Here is a 14,845-nt window from a genome sequence, read left to right as displayed (position 1 = left end):
ATCATTGCATCTGTCACGACGGTTTCGTACCGGATATCGTCAATCACTCAGGATGCATCCCCGAGTGTACTCGCAACTGCAGCGGACACGGCGAGTGTGTCATTGACCGCTACAATTTATACAACGCATGCGAGTGTCAGTTCGGATGGATGGGACAGGACTGCGATGAACCGACCATATGCCTCATCATGATGACCTACGATCATTACGACGTCAACAGGTGAATATTATCGATCCGTCCGAACATTCCGTTCCTGACCTCGCGAAAAGCGTCCGCCATTAAATAGTTTGCTAAATAAATTTTTGAGTATATTCGCACATTCATTGCAGAATCACGATTTGTAATAACACAAATAGTACAATCTTACAAGCTATCCACAGCGTACCGTATTGTGACTGCGACTATTCCCTTGATAACGAAACACTATGCATCATGATGCATTCTGCTGATGGCAATACAACTAATATCGGCTGCTTGATTAAAACAGGTAAGTATTTGCAATCAAAAAACAAATTATACCTTTTTCAATTGTGTCGCAAAAATTTTTTAACTTATTTACGGAAATTTTTAACTAATGTTCTTTAATAATAAATTTTTTGATTACACAGATTATCCCAGACCACCTAAAATGAGAATGTTTGCTATTTGTGATAGAAACCACTTCCCTCATTTTTAAATGAGTGTCGTAGGTGATCTGGGACATCCTGTATATTATGCAATCGTTTTCATTAATGTAACAGAATTTCTATAGTTTGAAAAAGAATTATTTTTAATTTCTTTTAGGATGATTTTATATTAAATTATATAAATTGTTTATTAGCAAATGTTATCCGCAAAACATCAAAATTTCATCTTTTCATAAAAAACCTATATTAAATATTCTTAGTTCATTTTATAAAAATTTAAAAATACAGAACTAAAAACTTAAAAAAAGTCTTGCAAAGAAAAGTATAAAAACTGATATGAAAAATCATACGGGACATTAAGAATAAATATTATTTTTATATAATTTTATGTATTATAAAAAGAATTTGAATTTGTTAATTTTATTCATACTGCCTTTTATTTTGCAGATTTGCCATGTTATGTGACTAATAACAATCAGCTTTTTGCCTCGACTAATGTTATCAAAATAGTTTGGTCTTTCGTGACTATCGCTATATTACTGGCCACAGGTCTGGTAGCAATAACGTATATAAAGTATCGCAAACGTCAACAGAAGAAATTAGCTACTTTAGGTATTTTTCAAAGTGTATTAATAACGAGAATTATCATGCTTTCACGATTTGGCGAAAGCGTAACTGAAAGATAATTGCGACATCCTACTTTTTCAACTGTACGTATCGTGATATTCACGTAATTGTTAAGATAAACGTTCACACAGTTTCCCCGAATATCAAATCGCTCTTTTAAAACACTCCTCTCATTTATTATAAATATTAAAACAAAAAGCTTATAATTAATATTTTATTGTATTTTACTCGGAAACGAGTTAACTATCTTGTAATGTTTGCTTTCTAATAGGTCCATCAACAAATATCTTTGTGCGAGAACCTTTTGCCACCGAGTCCTTGTTGTCCGACTATGAGATCTAACTTTGAAGGAGACAGTCACGAAGAATGGACTGCAATAGTAGATATTGATGATAAATAGTACAATTTGTAGTAGTAATGATAAATTAGATATTTTATTGTTTATCACATCTTATCAGGTAAAGATAAGTAATATTTATTCAGCCAATAAATGATGTTAGTATAATAATGTTTTCTCATCTAATCAAGTTTGTTACTTTCTTGAATATATGCATACACGAAGTTATTTTGATGATAATAATAGAAATATAACAATATAAATATATATAAAACTATCTCTCAAAACAGATTTTGTTTAATGCGAACGCTGTTATAATTTGCTCCTAATATACTCCAGTAAGGTGAATCGCTAATATTGTCCACGGATTCACAAATAGCTTCGTGCGGTCGTGTAGTACCAAGATATGACGCAATTGAAGCTGTTTAACACCGCTGGACGATAGTGAAACATTCTCGAGACATTTTCGGCATGTATGGCCGCAATATATCGGTCACCTCCTTTAGACTGTAATTACTACCTCAGTTTGTAGCCTTGTCACCGGCAGATGTCCGGCGACGATAAGGCAGCGAAACTTCAGTCCGCGATAATGCTTTAACTCCGAACCAGAGGCCGGAGGCGTGCCGGTCTCTTGTTGCCTTTATTTTTTTTCCCCCTCCCCGAAGGCGAATCGATTACGGCGCGAATCGCCGCGGCGATTTAACACTCGGCAAATCGACACGCTCACTCGTGGCGCCGGATGAATTCGTGAAGGGCGCTCTCAATGCGCGAGATATATTTCCGAAAGATACGAAGGACAGTGTCAACGGGGAAGCGAAAGGAAGAGAAACTCTAATGGCATCAGGCTGACCGATAAATTAATGAATACATGCATCCGCCATCCCGGCTCTCTCTCCGGAGAGAGGGATCCACGGCGACTAACCCCCGTGCTCTCGATCGACGCGATGTGGACCGACGGCGAAGCGAGGACGAAGCGGGGGTGTAGGGCGCCACGTCGGAGTAGCGGCCGCGCGCAGCTGCAGCCGCGTCCGTCCTCGCTCTTGCCCCGCGAGGACCGTTCAGTGAACGAGGCGGAGCGGTTTCGAGCAGGTTGTCCGAAACGATCGGCGTCTCCTCGCTCGGTGCACTCGTTGTGCAGTGCTCTCAGGGGTTGCTGAATAAGCGCTGGGATTACGCGAAGCCTCGCGCCGTCGAGCGGGTGCGCTCGCGTGCGGGCGCAGCGCGGGCTCGCAGTGGTAATAACGCTTATTACGCCGCCACGTAGGAGATAACGGACGCACGTAGAACGTTGTAGACGCGACGAACGCGACGTAAGGCGCTTCTCCCTGGGGCATCGACGGCGCGAGGGTGCGCCGGGACGGTCGGGAGGGCGGGGGGGAGGGAGGGGAGAGCAGGCGACGGGGAAGGATGTCGATGCGCCGTCGGTGGTCGGTTTCGGGGGTTGATTTGCGCCGCGGGGGCGATGAGCGCGCTTCCCTCCGCCCTGAGACTGACCTCCTGCTGCTGCTGCTGCTGGCTCCTGCTGATCTGCCTCGTCGTCTTCCTGATACCCGCGCCCTGCACCAGCGACACGCCGCAGCGAACGGCGAACCGGACTCGAAAGCAATCGGCAGGTGATGATGACGCGGCGGTGTATGTATCCAGCTATCTCGACGACGACGCCGAGGTATACGAGGACGAGCAGATATCCACCGGCAATGGCGATCTCGAGGACGACTGGTTCGCAAATATTACGGGTGAGTTAGGGCAATGGTAATGGCCAGGAGAATAACTATGGTTCGACGGAAACGACGATGGCAGGAGGACAGCTATGGCTCGATGAAAACGACCGGCGGTGGTTGCACTGCACTTAAATTAAAATTCGATAATGGCGAATTTTCAAATAATTCTACATATCGAGAATGTAGAGATTTTTCCGAGGGTATTTCTATCGAAACGTCAATCAGAGTTTTCATCTGAACTAACGAATGATATGTGTATATTATAAATTATAAAATTTATAAAGCGAGAAAATCGTTGTATCGATGATTACAGTATCGAACGTTTTCGGACGAAGAAGGAAGATTTAGAAGCCAAGATTTATAGGGACAGCTCGACGATAGCATTGTGATGCTAGTTCGTTACCTAGGTGACCTAGGATATTCGTGATACTCGGTGAGAACGAAATCAAGTTTAAACATCAATCGTCGTTTAAACTTGCTGAAATACAACATCCTTAATGAACAAATTTACCATTCCTTTTAAAACTTAAGAAAAATAATTGGCATGCATAATTATCAGTGAAAAAAATTAAATGTCACTGCTATACTAATTTCCATTTTGAAATATTTGTAAATGTACGAAAAAATTGTTCACAAATAATGTCAATAATCTCATAACATATTGATTTACATTTCCTATCTTTATATAATGTTATCATGTAATATTCGTAAAACACAGAAAAAAATGTTTAATCAGATTGTCGCTAATTACGTGAAATATTTCTTATTTTTCTTTATATTTCTTTTGTGTGTTTATTATATTCTAAGAAAAAGTATATTCTGACTAAGTGTCAAAGAAATAATAATGTACAAAATTAATAACTTCTTCTGTTTAATTTAAAATTTCTCAACAGGTTTTTAAATTATAATGCCAAATTATCAAGTAAATATACATATAAAAACTGATGTAAGAAACAAAATGCCAAGTTCCTAAAAAGTTAATTATGCTGGCGAAACATTACAAGCCAAGAAATTGTTTGAGGAAGTAAAAATGAGTTGACAACCGGAAAACTAAAGAGTATACAAGAAAGATACACTATAAAAATAAGTGAGCAGGCTAACACATAAAGTTACTATAATTCCGCCCGAGTTTATTCGATAATTAATATACATTTAACGTAATTTGCAATCGAGACATGTTCATCCTAGACACGACAATGCTGTACTTTCACGTAAGATAATAACGATCGGACAAAGGCGATGTATTTCAAGGTTCTCCCTGCTCGCGCTTGCTTCACAATGTGCAAACACTTTCCTCGAAAATGGTCATCCATTAAAGCACATATCTTCATTCCCAAATACATTTTCTAATATAATTGAATTTATTCGTTAAATATTTAAATTTAATTTTTATGATAAAATTAGTAAACTCACCTAATTTAATATAAAAAAAGGATAAGCTACTTTTTTCAGTGAGCCGTGTAAAATATAGCTTTTCTTTATAAAAATAATTTTTTCCATTGCTCAAAATAATGGTAAAAATGTATTTTTCTAAAAGTAATTGTGCCAATTATTTAAATCAACACGGAGAGAATTTCCTTTTAAAATTTTCCTGAAAATTTGGTTAATCGTGAGACAACATAGAATTTCAACAAATTTTACTGTGCACTACAATAAATTTGTTGTGGTATATATTTAAAAAAATAGTGAAAATCATATAAAATTCGTCGAAATACTGTGTTGTCCGACGATTAACATGATTTTCAGGGTAAATTTTAAAATAAAATTCTCTCCGTGAACGATTATTATTGAAATGTTCTACTTGTAAAAATATTAATTAACGCTTTATTCACGTAAAATTTGAATCCTTGTTAAATTCCATATGGGTGCACGTTTTCTTTCGCATCGATAAAGACCTCAAGTTTTATCGCGTGACGCGCGTCCATCACGTTTTGCTCCTCTTACGTTTATCTCTTTCCAATTTTGTATTAAAACACCTAACACGCTATTCTTACGTTTTAAAGGAGGCGGAAATAAGTGCCTCCAGCGATTGGTCCTAGCGCACGCGCTATAATCACGCTTCAATATAATCGCGAAGGAAACGCGTTCTTCTTGATTTTCGCGCCAAGCATGCCGCCGGTATTGATTTTAATGGATGCTGCAAGCTCAGTTCTCTAGGCCCGCGTGTGTCAGTTCAGAGCTGCACATTGTGCCTACTACGTTCATCCTCTTTCGAAAGCGAAGCTCAGCGCGAGGATAAAGCTTAACAAAAAGGATAGCGCATTTGTTGGCGTTTATACATTTTGTGCTCTTTTCATCCATGGTGCGCATCTTCTCGACTAGAAAGATGCAATCGAACGAAACGGATTAGCAAGAGGAGCAAAACTTAGCCGCGTACAGTCAGTCACAATATAAAAATTGACAAATGACAAAAAGACACGAGAGAGAGCATCAACCTTATATCGTTTCAAACTTACGTAATTTTCAAATTAAAAGATGTAAGCTGCTCGATATTAGAAATAAATTTTTACACGCGAATAATAACGTAGCAATAGCGGTATAAGTATGTTTATTGACTATTAAAATATCTCTTCACTTGATTCTCTTGACATGCTTTTTGGAACTTTCTATATGGTTCTCTATTTAATTAATCAATGTGATCCAAGATAATTTTAATGACTGAAACACATAATTTCTTAATTATACGTAATACAGCTGCACGCGTGCTAATTCATCAAGACGTTATTAAAACTTTTCGTTGAACTCCCCGTAAATCACGCGAATCTAAATTTTCGCTCGATGAGAGAGAGCGATAAGGCGCACGCGACGCAGCGGTAACGCGTACGTGCAATGAACTTTAATCAGTATGAAATTAAATGCGGCCTAAAGAAATCCCGTCGAGGCCGCGCATTTTTCAACTGTAAAACCGAAGGATCGCGCGATCGTCGCGAAACGGCGCACGAACTGTGTGCTGCACGGACGGCTATTATCCGCAAGACAATGAGCACGGTAATATTGAAATCTCTGCATTTGCATACGCGTCCGTGGCGCCGCTAAATGACACGAAGTGCATTTATCACGCACGACTGTCGCTGTCATTAAATAAACGATTTATGCGTTGATCCGAATAATATAGCCCGGCAAGAAGCGCGTCTCTTAAGCCTCTACAAATAGAGATATCTATATATTTCAAACGTAAATAAATAACATATAATATATTATTATTAGAATATAAAATAATTTTAACAAACTAAAAATATGGGAGTACACTCAAGAAAAAACTTTACGGCTTATTCATGGTATATTAATTTATAATAAAAAATTAATCTCATTAATTTTCTTTGTCAGTAAATATATAATTTATAATAAGAAAATTTTTTATTTATCTTTAATTTAAGGCATACAAAGAATATAACAGCCTGCGTTTCAGGGAATATTCGATTAGGAAATTTATGACTGTTCGCACATTATCGCTGCATTGCCGCACATTGCAGTTTGAAAGCATGCCAAAGGGAGTTAGCAATTATCGCCTGACCTACTGCTGCGAAACCGACAGAGGGATATAGTACGATACTGTTACAATAGCTTGGCAGTGAACTCATAACAAATAAGTTGGCGCATTGCCAAACAGATGTATCTGAAGTCTACAATTGAATTAATAAATTGCAGAACTTAGAAGCGTTTGCGTTGTTTCGAAATTCACATTTTACTTGTATTATTGCAACAAAATTATTAATGACAGATATCAACAAAATTATCGTTGGCAGATGTCAACAGAGAAATATTTAAATGCTTCTAAATAGAAAGCAATTAAATTTGTCATTAACATATACTATAAAAGATTATTTTTTCTCCATAAAAAAAATTTATGTCAACGCTTTAAAAATAATATTTAAAATAATATTGTAGGAAGTATAAGTCATAATAATTTTAGCCCATATTCAGGCAAGAAAAATTAACAAATGTAAAATTCTCGGTAAAATGTAAAATTTATTTATTTATTTTTTTAATTATTTTAACCGTATATATATCAAAAGAGCTATCAGAGAAATTATTATTCTCTGTCTATCGAAATACCATTTAATGATATTTACATAAAGCGGAAGTTTAAATATTCATGTGACTCTTTTTGCAGAAAAGGGACGGTACTTGGGCTCGCCTTGCGACATCGCGTCCTCGTGCAATTCCGAGCTGCAGCACGTGTTCTGTGATTCAATCACTGGCCTCTGCGAGTGCGAAAAGTTCTACCCCGTTCGTCTCGGGCCTACCAAGGGATGTGCCAAACGTACGTAAAAGCTAGCCAGACTAGTTACCCTCATGCCTAACAAGTAGGTCGTTCCGATATCATAACTTCCATGGTAACGGTCGGTGAAAATAAATGTTCGCGCGCTCCTGATAGCCCTGAATGAAGTCCGGCGGCATGAAAAGACTTTGTGCACTCGTTTATTTTACACAACGAACGCAAAGCGCGCGCGAGAACCGTAAATGAATTTCTGAAACTACGATACGCGGGTTAAACGTTTTTATCTAATATTATGATAAAAATGCAAAAGATTTAAAAACGACATAGACATCATATTAAATTACATAGACAACATGGCAGATATATTAAATTAACACAGACATCATGACAGACATTTTACGACGCAGTATAGAGACATAAAACTTTCCGAATTGGGGGAACAAGTTTTTGTCGACAGAAAAGATCGAATGCGATCATATATTCAAGTAGATGGGACTTTGATTAAATTCCTATTGAATAAAAGATACGTTCCTCAATAAGTAAGTTCTATCGATTCTTGCTTTCAGCCAAAAAGCTCGGAGAGCAGTGCTTCTATCGTGCGACGTGCACTTTTGCGGATCAACATTCGACGTGCACGCAGGTTCAACATAATGCGGTATGCGATTGCGAGGAGGGATATCACAGGGTTGCTTTGTCTAGGCCTAACAAGAAGGTTTTCTGCGCGGAGGGTATGCTATTTTATCCATGATACTTCACACTTATTCTAGATTTCTGTCAGATTCTCATAATTCGATTACGATATCTTTATTACTGAAACAATCTTATTAAAATTCCGTCGCCCCTCAAATATTAATTTCTATCATTTATTTTAATGTATAAATAAAATTATCTAACATTTATCGGTTTTACATTGGGCTAATTACTGCAAACGTTGAATTAAATTTCGCGCGGTTGGCGGAGGAAATATATTTTGATATCGATCCGCGACGAGTCATCGTGCCGCGTCCTCCTTTAATTTGCCGTAATCTGACCCGATAGATCTGGTGCTGATAACTACGGACCTTCCGACCCTACTCTTCATAGCATCGGGGATAGCCATCTTTACGGCGATGATATGCTTCGTGCTCAAACTATTCAGCCGGGCGAGATATTCAAGGCCGCGGCATTACGCCAATGCCAATCATGCGCCACCCATGCTGTTTTCCAGTGATACGGGTAAGTAATGACCAATTAATCCCGACACCTCACTGCGGGAGGGAAAGGTCTCGTGGATCAGAGAATTTATAGTTGTCGCAATCACGAAAAATAATGTTAGCTCTAAAGAGACACGTTAATCGCAAATAATCTATCTTCTGAAAATTTCCTTTTTAAACAAATTATTTGTTAAGATCAATAACATATACATTAAGATGGTTCAAGCTTCATTTTTTTTTAATAAAGGAAATTAAAGCACGTAATGTCTGTATTATAATATAATTCGCGTGATCAATTATTTTTTTATTTAAAGGATATACTATTTTTATAATCTTGCATAATATATTTCAATCTTCTCTTTCAAATAAAAAAAATTTATTCTGACTAGAAAAAGCCGGGATTAGTTTATGAGACCGTACATCATTATGGAATTAAAAGTATATATCTCTCTCTCTCATAAATTCATAATATAATATTTTTATATTAAAAAAAATAATAGATTACGATTTATGATTATACAGAAGAAAATTATAATTTACAATTTTGGGTAAAATACGATTTCATAATTTTTCTAAAACTGCACTATTTAACACGCCCTCGCATCAAACATGCGCAAATTCGACAATAATAATCCTTCCCCTTCGTGGAAAACCTACTTTCGCTTCTGCGAAATCAATAGAAGATATCTATATATCGATACGGTGCATAGTATATTCCAAAGAGAGGTATCTATTCTCGTCTCACTTCGTTACTTACGACGTCACATACATCGAACTATTGTATACCTGAAAACCAGACGTAGCAAGGAAACGAAATTGTAAGAGAATTTCAAAAAATAGCAACAAAGCCCTCTGCATTCTCTCGCGCAGGAAAAGTTATATATATCCTCCCATCTAAAAATAATACAGTAAAAAGAGCAATTCTTTCATATGGAGCACGAGTTCTTTTAACAAAGATAGTCTCTAAATAATATCATAAGGGATCGAGATATCAACTACGCGAACCATCCGTCTCAATTCTTATTTTTGTTTTGAACAAAAATGATTTCTGCAATTTTATTCTTTGCTTACATAACCGTGCTTGATATCGAAGAATATTGAATCACGCCAAGCAATATATTGTTGTATCGGTTGCATACGTAACGTATACCCGACGTAGTAAACGAGCAGGAATCAGAAATATCTCGTTCAAAAAAGTCGGACGGACGGCTTGTCGGGGTATCTCGTTTGAAAGGTCAAACGAAACGTCCATCACGTCCGCGAGAGTCCGATCAGAGAGCTATAACGAAGGGCCGACGAATCGTCGTCCGAAAGGCGCGAATCGCGTCTCCGTATGCAAAAATAATTCCCCCCCGAAAATAAATTTTCGCAGGCATACCGCTGACGCTGCACGGACGGCCTGGATCGCGATCGAGCCAGCGGAGCGGTAGCGCCGGACCTCTCAGCTGCGCGTTCACCAGGAGGCCCAGCAGCGGTGGCAGCCGTGGACCCCTGGTACCGGCGTCCAGAGCAGGTGCGGCACGGGCCGCCGCTATCTTGCTTATATCGTGTCACCTGCAGGCGACCAAGGACGGCAACAAGCACCGACGTACCCTTAGTGACGTGGCCGAGGGATCGACCGACGGCCCCGGTAGACGATCTCTCGTCTCTGTCTCTTTCTTTCTCTCTTTCTCTTTCTGTCTCTCTATTGCTCTCTGGGTGTCTCACACCTCCTATCGTATACGTATGAATACGTTTCCATATCATCTCTTTGACGTTCGCTCCGTCTCCCTACTTGCCTATCGATCTACATTATTGGATAACCGTGAAATTCGATTTGCAAATTTACGCGCGGTCCGTGTAAGTGACACATAAACATGAACACAAAGAATATACGCGACCTGTCGTCGTCGAGTAAACATTGTTATCGGTATCATTATCGCTGTGTGTGTTCATTCATACACAAGTGTTATCCTGTGGCAATGATAGATTCTTCTCGCCGTCACTATGTGTAACTATTTGTTATCCAGCTCTCTCATTCTTTTGCCTTTTCCTCTCCCTCTCCCTCCCTCCCTCCCTCCCTCTCTCTCTCTCTCTCTCTCTCTCTCTCTTTCCACACATATACTCCATTTATCTATTACACTTCCTCTATGTTCGTTAACTCGCTTCTTGTGCTGGCAACGGTGATGTAATTGCGAAAAAGGAAGATTATTTATGATGACGACTGGTGATGTGGCGGTAGCAAATGATGCTTCGTGGCAAATCATATCATTGTCGCTGTTGCTGTTACATGGTCATGGTGACTAGCTGTTGTCGATGGCTGTTTTAGATATCCGTGTGTTTCATCCGAAATCCCGGCTCTTGATAATCTCGTCTTGGTATGTCCATGACGCGTTTTACTCGCTGGACAAATTTAACGATCATCCTATACGGTAATATTATATACGTGAATACGAAAGAAAAACTTTACAGCTTTTTGGATACAATTATTAACTATTCGTATTAATTGCATTTACTGTTCTTACATCGCTGTATCATAAATGTTATTTCGTTGCCAGTCGTACATACACGATTGTAAGGACAATAAAATGAAATTAATGAGAATTTATATGTACTATATATTTAGTACGATTCGCATGACGTTTTTTCGTCCTGAAACTCAGAAATTAAAGTATTCCTCGGTTGCCAACGTCTTAAGATAAAATAATTAATGAATTGAGATGTGTCATACATATGTATAAAATATCTCAAAAAGATCGTGCAGACAGCAAGTCTGCATTTATAAAGAGAGAAACATGAAATTGCGAATAAAATGCATCACAAGTGTGTTACGAGATAGCAAGATAGCAGCGGCCGATTTCGTTGCTCGTTTACAAGCGAATCTTTTCTGGTAAGACGTAGAGAGAGACACGAAATCCTTACGCACTAGCTAGCTCGCTGCACACGCACATTTACACACACGTATCTGTACGATCGCGTCAACAATACGTCAATAATTCAGGGATCAGTTTCTTGGTAGATGTTTTATAATTCATGAAGATAGAAAATACTTTAATAAAATATAACAATCATAAAAGAGCAAATGTTTAATCAGTCGATAAGCTTTTTGAGTTTTTTTTTTACCGAAAAACTGAATCTCTATACACTAAAATATGTATAATAATGTTTAGAATAGTTAGCTTTGCCAGCTTATATATTTTTTAAAAACTTGAAGCTTTTCATATATGTATATATCATCGTGAAAACTCATCTCGATAAAGACTGCGATCATTTCATACGTGTCACATACTTACAGGCGTTTCAGTACCGCTCCTATCAATGAACTTATGTCTTTTTTTTTAATTTCAGTAAAATATAATAATACATACTCGTAATATGCAAGAAATTCTTATAAAATTTCTTTTTATTATTTCGTAAATTACTCCAATGCTCTGTTAACTTTTCAATTGAATATTTTTAATATCTGCATAAATGTCGTTTTTCTGCGTTCAACTTGAACGACCTGCACGAATTTTCATTTTTATAAAATATATTACGTACAGAATTATGTCGTTAAATACACTATTACAACAGAAACACTTCATAGACAAGTCTAGTGATTAAAAAAAAATAAGATTAGCATGTATCTAGGTTCTTTTAAAAAATATCAAGAATAGACCGTGTCTAGACGTATCTTTAATAACTAATTTATCTTTATTATTATTTATCATCTCTACTGTTACTATTTACTTTCCTTAAGAATGCACTGTTATTTTACTCCCTTTCTCGTATGCTCATTCACGTTCCCGTTTATTTAATTTGTAGCACGACATTTCTTCGCAAGCTCCCTCTCCCACCGCTTCATCGAATATTTATCGCGTTGAAGGTATCGCAAGAACGTATTATTACAGTTTTGCACTTATTGTTAGAAATATTACAGTCTTATAGATAGCTCATATTAGAGATTATCTAGTATAGGATTCTTTTGCTTCCTTTTCCAACGTTATACTTCTTCTAGCATAGAAAGTAGAGCTGTTAGAGGATACGCTGATGTCCCTACGATGTGGTTCTTCTTCTCGCGTAGGTTCTCGCCGTCCTAGCTTAGCGTCGGTACACAGTTCGACGTCCTCGTCCCGTAGCTACAGCGCGCGTCGACTCGAGAAGGAGAGGAACGACAAGGAGCAGCGCCATGCGGTTCAGGAGCTCCGGCTGTCGAAGCAGCGGGAGCAACTGCAGCTGCAGCAGCAGCAGCAGCAGCAACAGGTGGTACCGACACCCAGTCCTAGGACTCCCCATTCCACGGACGAGTTGCTCCCTTCGGTCGAAGAGGGGAAGGAAGCCTTTTACAACGAGGTAAGTCAACTCCGATCTCTCTCGGGATCCAACATCTATCATCGTCTATCATCATCAGGTGGTGCTTCAACGTTGAGACGTATCGAGAATAAGTTCCATTACTGTCGAACTCATGTTTAAGACTTGCGACGTTATATCCGACAACCATCGCATGTTGCGGCATCATTAAACTTCTGCCATTAAATTTCAGACTTCAAATTTATCATTACGTACAAATTATTTTTGAAAAGTGTGTCGCATCAAAAACACGGATACATTGTATTTGACATAATTAATATAAAGCAGATAATTTTTAAAATTAAACTGCGATTGCCGTGTATCCGAGCTTTAGGCAAGGATTGATTACATTTGCAGCAGGTACCGACGACATCAGACGTGTCAAACATCATCCCAATAACGACAACCATGACGACGATGATGACGACGACGACAGCGACGTTAACAACGGCGATAACCACTTCCAACGGCGAGACCGCGCCTATGGCAACGCCAGCGACCATTTTCGGCACGAGCGTTGCACCACGGGCTTCCGATGACATTTTTCAAGTGTAGTCTCTTCGTCTCAAGTATAACGACGTATCAAGTATAATGTCGAAGCGGACTCTCGATTTATTAACGACCTTTTTATTGTATTTGCAAGAACTATCAGCCACGTCAAGATCGAAGGCAAAAAAAAACGCGGGGGCATACTTGCGATAAAATACGAAATTCAAATCAATAGAGATAAATGCATAAATATCGAGAATAAGCAAAATTCGTATTTCGCCCGCGTTAAAAAGTCAGCTCATATGACATTACGCGGTATATAGAAGTCATTAACATGAAAAATATCTCTTTTCCCAGACAACAATTGTATGAAATATCACGATTTGCAATTTTATAACTTTCTCTCTCTCTCCCTCTCTATCTATCTATCTATCTATCTATCTCTGTCTCTTTCTCTCTGTATCTGTATTTTTAATTTATTTTGAGAAATGAAAGTGCAAATTTAGAATTATAAATTATTTCTTTAATTTAAAATACTACAATTTTTATGCAAGCGCAAGTTCAGAATAATATCCTCAATGTATATTTAGTCCAATTAATTTAATTTAATACGTATTGTAATTACGGAATTTTTAATTTATCATTTTCTTTTGCGTAGCGTGTAATAGGTATTGAAAATCGATGCTGACTTTATAATACGAATGAAATATTAATAAAGATGCAAGGCACTTTCTGGATGAATGTACTTGGGCACAAGTGTACTTAACGAATTTTGACGAAATAACATATTTTTACTTGGTACTTGCACAGATAAGAATTTACGAATGCAGTTGGAAAAAAAGCAGGGTCTAATGGCATAATTAAGCAACACGATCAGCGCAATGATAAAATAACGAATCGCTTTCGAATGTCTCAATAGATACAGGCAAAAATATTGAAAGTGCTTATATCCATGTAAGTGCGAGAGAAAAATTTACGCTTAATGTGCAAGAAATCGAAGTTGATGACAGGATATTTATCCAAAATAAACTGAGAAATGAGCGTTTCAATGCTTTGAAGTAATTGAACTGAGAAATCTTAAATATTCGCTAAATAAATGAATTTATTTGATATCAAAAAATTTTTAATTATGCAAAAGTATGATCTTATAAATCTCAGCAGGGACTGCTTTTAAAGATCAACTATGTCAAAAATAAATGATGTTAATTTACAACAAAAATATCCGATATCAATTATTTCGATTAAAATGATTTAATTCACATATAATCTATATATCGATATATATATAATTGCATATCAGAAATCATATGACAAAAGCATT

The 14,845-nt window shown here is 37.6% G+C and overlaps 2 protein-coding genes across 2 annotated transcripts in view; both read left to right on the top strand.

Moving 5' to 3' along the window:
* LOC105457519 (multiple epidermal growth factor-like domains protein 11) overlaps positions 1-1,593 on the top strand; it is a 4,421-nt gene extending 2,828 nt beyond the window's left edge. Inside the window, exons 5-8 of the mRNA XM_011702228.1 lie at positions 7-220; positions 331-488; positions 1,075-1,337; positions 1,526-1,593. Coding sequence (XP_011700530.1) covers positions 7-220; positions 331-488; positions 1,075-1,313 — 611 coding nt within the window. The 3' untranslated portion in view covers positions 1,314-1,337; positions 1,526-1,593. The remainder of the gene's footprint in view (positions 1-6; positions 221-330; positions 489-1,074; positions 1,338-1,525) is intronic.
* Positions 1,594-3,053: 1,460 nt separating this feature from the next.
* Positions 3,054-13,962, top strand: LOC105457487. Its single transcript, XM_011702176.1, has 7 exons — positions 3,054-3,327; positions 7,427-7,576; positions 8,101-8,262; positions 8,573-8,749; positions 10,100-10,357; positions 12,770-13,038; positions 13,393-13,962. Exons 1-7 carry the CDS (start codon positions 3,054-3,056, stop codon positions 13,588-13,590), a joined length of 1,488 nt encoding a protein of 495 aa, XP_011700478.1. The 3' UTR covers positions 13,591-13,962.
* The last annotated feature ends 883 nt before the right edge of the window (positions 13,963-14,845 follow it).

Source organism: Wasmannia auropunctata, unplaced genomic scaffold, assembly GCF_000956235.1.
Source record: "Wasmannia auropunctata unplaced genomic scaffold, wasmannia.A_1.0 LD335214.1, whole genome shotgun sequence".
In the NCBI taxonomy this organism is placed as follows: domain Eukaryota; kingdom Metazoa; phylum Arthropoda; class Insecta; order Hymenoptera; family Formicidae; genus Wasmannia; species Wasmannia auropunctata.
Note: the sequence above shows the minus strand (reverse complement) of the source record. Positions and strands in the feature narration are given on the sequence as shown.

Excerpts from the sequence above, each read along its gene's own strand:
- LOC105457487 (XM_011702176.1), top strand. The coding sequence starts at position 3,054 with ATGAGCGCGCTTCCCTCCGCCCTGAGACTGACCTCCTGCTGCTGCTGC. Across the intron at positions 8,750-10,099 it reads GCTGTTTTCCAGTGATACGG|GCATACCGCTGACGCTGCAC; the intron begins GTAAGTAATGAC and ends AAATTTTCGCAG. Across the intron at positions 13,039-13,392 it reads AGGAAGCCTTTTACAACGAG|CAGGTACCGACGACATCAGA; the intron begins GTAAGTCAACTC and ends TTACATTTGCAG.